Source organism: Cupressus sempervirens, chromosome 10 (genome assembly GCF_028749045.1).
Source record: "Cupressus sempervirens isolate cs-2001-9-10 chromosome 10, ASM2874904v1, whole genome shotgun sequence".
NCBI classification, from domain to species: Eukaryota; Viridiplantae; Streptophyta; class Pinopsida; order Cupressales; family Cupressaceae; genus Cupressus; species Cupressus sempervirens.
The window spans coordinates 360913518-360919517 of NC_143127.1; the positions used below are offsets into that span (position 1 = coordinate 360913518).

The 6000-nt window shown below is 34.2% G+C and overlaps 1 protein-coding gene and 1 pseudogene across 1 annotated transcript; both read right to left on the reverse strand.

The window, feature by feature from the left end:
- Positions 1 to 980: 980 nt before the first annotated feature.
- LOC149534148 (sucrose synthase pseudogene) lies at positions 981 to 4831 on the reverse strand (annotated as a pseudogene).
- On the reverse strand, positions 1532 to 4368 carry LOC149534149 (sucrose synthase 2-like). Its single transcript, XM_089805980.1, has 7 exons — positions 4285 to 4368; positions 3960 to 4064; positions 3538 to 3711; positions 3220 to 3273; positions 2880 to 2953; positions 2280 to 2498; positions 1532 to 1712 (listed from the first exon to the last, which is right to left on the reverse strand). The coding sequence occupies exons 1-7, from the start codon at positions 4366 to 4368 to the stop codon at positions 1532 to 1534; spliced, it is 891 nt and encodes a 296-aa protein (XP_089662106.1).
- Positions 4832 to 6000: the final 1169 nt, after the last annotated feature.

A 6000-nucleotide genomic window follows, 5' to 3' on the forward strand; every position in this document is an offset into this window, starting at 1 on the left:
TTTTTTTCTATTATGCCACCTATGCACCTCAAAAATAGAAATCCCCTTTTCCTTTCTTTTCTCCTTTTTTCTCCTTTTAATTTTTATTATTATTTCTCTTCTAATTTTCGTCACTTTCTCTCTCCTCCAGAAATTTTTATTTTTTAAAAATAATTTTCCCATGCAAGATGCTCCTGCATCACTTTTCGCAGATATGCCTATTGATTCTGTTCTCCGCTGCTGCAAATTAGTTCATCTTTTCTAAACTATTTCATCTTTTCTCCAATACTGCAAATTATTTTTTGTTTCTAAGTACCTTGAAATACTACAGCATGACATGTCTGCTCACATAGATGATGCCTTATGGTAATTTAAAAATAAATTTAAAAAAAAAAAAAAAAAAAAAAAAAAAAAATATATATATATATATATATAAATAAATAAATATATATATATATATATATATATATATATATATATATATATTTGCCATGTATTACTGCAACAGAAGTATTCACAAAATCGGTTGAAATCAATAATGATTGATGAAGAAAAAATATGGTTAAACCCTCTCTTGCCACAGATTTTTCCCATTAAAGTTCAAATTGATGAGGCCAAATCATAAACCCCAACTAGACCAATACTTGGTTACACTCCACTAAACAGTTTGTCCCTGTTCTTAAACTCTATAACAAAAATAGAGAAGTTCTTAAACTTTATAACAAAAACAGAGGAGCTTAACATGTCTGCAGATCATACAAACTAAAATTGAAAACTATGTTTCTTATTCTTACATAGCTAACACAAATTCTTTTTAAGTTGAAATAACTTCGAAGCCTACATCCCATATCTCGATCATCTATACATTTACTATAAATTACATTTGCAATATTTGTCTGTCAAATCATTTTCTTGATGATCCAGGAAAAGTAAGAATGCTAAACAATTAATTTGTGGATTCTGTTGGGATGCAGAATGGTATTAAGATTATTTGCAAAAAATCATAAGCCCTGAACTGACCTTTCATTGATGCCTTTTAGACTTGCGTCAGAGATCACATCCCAGTGACTGGGATCTGTCGTGCACTTCTCAAAAAAGTCAGCAATCTTTTCACTTGATGACTCCCAATGATATGGATCGATGTGAAATCCAGAAACTCCATCAACAATTATCTCAGCAGGGCCTCCATTGCTTGTAGCAAATGTTGGAAGACCACATGTCATGGCTTCAACAACAGTCAGTCCAAAAGCTTCATACAGTGCGGGCTGGGGCATAGAACAAACCAAAAAAAAACATTACAAAACAATAAATAAATTTTTGGTGCACATTTAAATAAGCGCTAGAATTTCAAACTAAAATCTTGGGAGTCGGGGTCCTGATTTTGATTCAAGTTTAAACAAAATCCAAACACTAACCTGTACAAAGGCACCCCTTGTGTCACAAATATAGCAATATAGCTCACCAGTTCGCACTCTATTTCTTTTGAGCAATTATCCACCGAAACTACCCGCTCCAGTTATACTCTTTCATAAAGCTGTGCATTTTCTCAATTTCAGCTATTTCTTGTGTCGGACTTTGAGGCATCAACATCATCCACAACAACAAGAAGATTGACCAGCTCTCTCAAACACTTGTTCTTGGCAAACCATTCAACTAGTCCCGTCATGTTTTTCACCCAATCAAGTCTTGCCGTAGAGAATATGATAGGTTTCTTCTTGTCGCTCAATACGCCTCTGAACAGAGCAAAGATAACAATCTCTCAGCAAAAATAATAATAATTCTTGATTAACGAGTCTCTTCTCAAGAGTAATTAGAAGACTATATCTATTCTTGTAATGAACAAACATTGCAGGCACATGAGTTTCAAATGAATTAATTTTTCCTTTCAAGCAAAAAGAAACTGTTACTTTGAAATTCCTTTAATAATACCTAGCAAACAAATACTTGGGAAACCAGTGTAAATTGTTAAACTTATGTAGAAGCTAAACATCATCTGCTAGAATTGCTTTCAACCTTTTATATTGAAGTGGGAGCTATAAGAGAAAAGGACATATTAGAGAAACTGCTCGGTGGATTTTCCTTGATGTCAAAAACTAAAGCTTTGGAGACATAAAGTGAGGGCTTTCATTTAAAACATAAACCACTACAAGGCAAAGAGGAAGAGTGGTTGTAGAGTCAGAAACTAGCACTGCAGAAACAATCATGAAAGGTGAAAACTATCTTGCAGACATTTCAACACTACTTTTTATAGAGAAAACATGGCAAGACGGTATAAATCCTGAATATAGAGTGTCACTTACACATGCTCCACTGTCTGTTCAGGACTGAGTAGGAGTTCTTCAGTGGTGCCATGCAAAGAAGTAAGGCGGTGCTGCTTGTCTGTGTATGGAAAATAAATATGCATGTTTGCTTCAGGAGAAACAATGTTGAATTTAGGATAAAAAACATCAATTCCATGAACCACACGGCAAAGACCTGTGAAAACGGTGTGGCTTTCATATTGTCCAACAGTGTCCTTGCTGCACAACAAAGTGACACATCCATGTTAAGCACCTGATCTAGCAGGAAAAAGTTCTCAAATAACCGTAATTCCTAATAATCTTGAGAAAACAATTCTTGACTTCCCCATTTTGCATTACTTGGAACTTCTCCTGTACTAAAAGTAATTTAAATATCTATATATACAAACATTTTTTACATGTTTCTATATTTGTCATTTGACTTGTACATCATGTTTTGAAGACCATATTGCATTCACCATATTTGAGAAATAATTTATCATCACAAATATAATGAATATTGCAAAAGATGCATAAGCTTGTAGAGAAAACTCCAATGAATCTCATGAAAAGAAAAAAATGAACTAAGAAATCTTAACAAAAGTAAGAAGACTGTCATACCTTCCTGCAATCTCTTGGTATGTACTTGTGATAATGAAATCAGCATGGTTCATTGCAATGAGATTAGCAGTGAACTGACATGAGAAATGATGCTTCTCTTCAGAGTTTTTCCGGTATATGTCAGAATCTGGGTATATTTTGTCTTGTCCAAAGCATGAGCAATATTGCACTGGCAAGACCCAAATGATCTCAAATTTGAGAGTTTTTGTGGGCAAGTCAAAGAAAATACTAATTCTGTCACAAAACACATACAGACGGATAATGGCTAGAGTAAATGCTTGAGTAATTCCTTGTTTATGTGCAATCAAAGATACCACTAAATTTCTATCACTGTAGTTACAATAATCAGATCAGGTGCACCATGTAGCTCTGAAGTTATTTCATTATATGCATCCTAAATCAGCACAGGGGAAGTTAGTTAGTCCATGTGTATTGAAGCAACAAAAACAATAAATATATATTTGTGTATCATGAGCTTTTTCCTTCATTTAATGAGTTTAATATCAGAAAATAGTCTGTTTCACCTTCTATTGCTCATTGAACTATAGCATTTAAGACTATTGCCTTTTTCAGAAATTATGAGAAACTGATACGCTCATGTACACCTCGAGCATGCCAATAATTATTTTGCCAATTTCAACATTCAGAAGCATTGTACCTCAGCAAAGGTTTCTAAGTAAGGCCAGACATCAAATCGAGATACCCATGGACGCAAAATTCCCTTATCAGTTCTGAAAGGTACCCTGAGTATCCATGAATGTTTTAACCCACTAATTTTCTCAATTCGCTGGTTGCATGTGGTTCCATGTGCTTCCGGAATCAGGTGAGTCACCTTAAGCAGTTAAACAAATGTCAGAAGCAATGTGAAAACACAGCTTTAAAAATCAAATTTAAGGTAATAGAAATAAAGAACAATTCTTGAATAACCCACATACAACATCAACATAAGCAGTTCTCAAACAGATTTTATGCTCAGTATAAACACCTCACGCATAAATATGCAAGTGTAAACTGTAAAGTACTCCAACAAAGCTAAGAATATCCACATTGGAGGTCAAAGCTAATATGAATATAGGAAACCTGATTGCACGCATGAGAGAAATACTTTAGCAGCAACCCTTGCTGTTTTATTCTCAGTACCATTTCATTCTCTAACGCACAGACTTGATCAAGGATATATACCATCTACAGAGGAAAAATAAATTATGAGAACATTCAATTTTTCTTAGGATTATAATTTATAATGATGAGTATTCCATTAATCTCATGCTAATCAGAACTGTCTGTAGAAGTCCAACTCTTAAATGGAAACAATTGCTAAGTGCTGATAACATAGTTACGAATGCCAATAAATAGGGAACATCTTTTCTTATAGAGTTTTGGTATACTTAAAAAATCAAAATACCTGTCCACCAGTATCTGGCATTCCCAGAACACCTGCTTGACCAAAATAGCCATGGGGTGAAAGGATCACAACATTAAAGAACATTGGAATTCTGCCTAGAAACTTTTCTAAGGTTGTTGGATCAGGCGCCCAAATAAAATTCAAAAGCAAATAAATCTATCCAAGACACGTTCTGCATTGTTCCCCCAGCCTTTTTCCAATCCAATTTCTTGAAATCTGCCCAAATTAGCCATTCGGAATCAAATGAAGATAGAATTTATTTTTCAAATGCTTATATACTTAATTTTGTTTACTCATACATTGGATTTGCTTCAAATCAATTTTCGCTGGAGGAATCAATACTAAGATTAGAAGACTTTTTCCAAACCAGAAGTTGCTAATGTTCAAGGAAAAAGTGCTATGTACAAAAAAAAAATACTAGAGGTTGAACTTACATGTGCTCAAATTCTGCATATGGTGTATCCTTAGGGATCTCATTAAGATATGCCAAAGCCTTTGACAAGGAAGAACGTAGCTTGAGCAAACTCTGTATTTTTTCATTCAGCATGAGCGCCTGCAAATTAAAAGGTGTAGGTTACAACTTGTCCTTGAACTGTCTTTGGACCAAATTGAAAAGGACATAAATGATAGACATCTAGCCGTAATGCAAAATACATCTCAGAATTTACTGTGTTGATCTCACAACATTGAAGCTTCAAATGGCAATCTTTGAAATGTCTTCCTTATAATTTCAAAATCAAAATGAAGGACAACTCCTCTAATATCATGTAGGATGTCTGTGTATTCTAATATGGTGCTTACATGTGATCTGCCTATCATCAGTGAAAAACTTTGAGCAATTAAAAAATATAGCATAAGACTAAATAATAAAATCATCTTCCAGATGAACCTTTTCCTATTGTAATTTAATTCAAATTATATGGGTTTTGTTGCAGGTTGGAGCCCAAATTAGTGACAGATTTTATACCAGATCAACAAATCTTCATTTGGCTTTTCTAGCTTGCAAAAAGAGTACATATACAAGATAATGACATCAGATGCGTGCATTAACTAGTGGGAAATAGCAAACCTGTCCCTGGTAGCTATGTTTTGCATTCCAATGCTCAATTCCTAGATGACTCATATACCTGCTAATGACTCCCACTGCATGTGCAATATTTGACATTGTACACACCATAGCATACATCAAGCTTCTTATAGTTGAAGCATAAGGTACCTTAGACATATTTTCCTCCTCTTTTTGTGTTTTGGACACATATCCTTTGTTAACTTCAAATGACCAGGTAAGGGTGTGCTGATAGCTTTAACATTTTTCATAGAGGAACATTGTAACACTTTCACAATATAATCAATATGAGATAATATTAGTTTCCTGTTCTTTCTATCTCTGCAAATCTTCATACCAAGGATTTGTTTTGCTGCCCCCAAATCCTTCATAGAAAATGCATGTGCTAAATGACATTTCAGCCCCTTAATGTGATCCATGTTAGACCCAGATACAAGCATATCATCAACGTATAAACATAAAATAATGTAGCTATCATCATCCAACTTCTTAAAATAAACACAATGATCTGGATGACACCTACTATATCCATGCTCATGCATAAAACTATCAAATTTCAGATACCATTGCCGAGGTGCTTGCTTCAAGCCATATAAACTTTTCTTAATCTGCACACTAAGTTCTCCTTACCCTTGACCTCAAATCCCTGT

Coding starts and splice junctions, on each gene's coding strand:
- LOC149534149 (XM_089805980.1), bottom strand. CDS start 4,368: ATGTTCTTTAATGTTGTGATCCTTTCACCCCATGGCTATTTTGGTCAA. Junction 4,065..4,284: donor TGCCAGATACTGGTGGACAG/GTATTTTGATTT, acceptor TTTCCTCTGTAG/ATGGTATATATCCTTGATCA. Junction 3,712..3,959: donor TCTCTCATGCGTGCAATCAG/GTTTCCTATATT, acceptor TAACTGCTTAAG/GTGACTCACCTGATTCCGGA.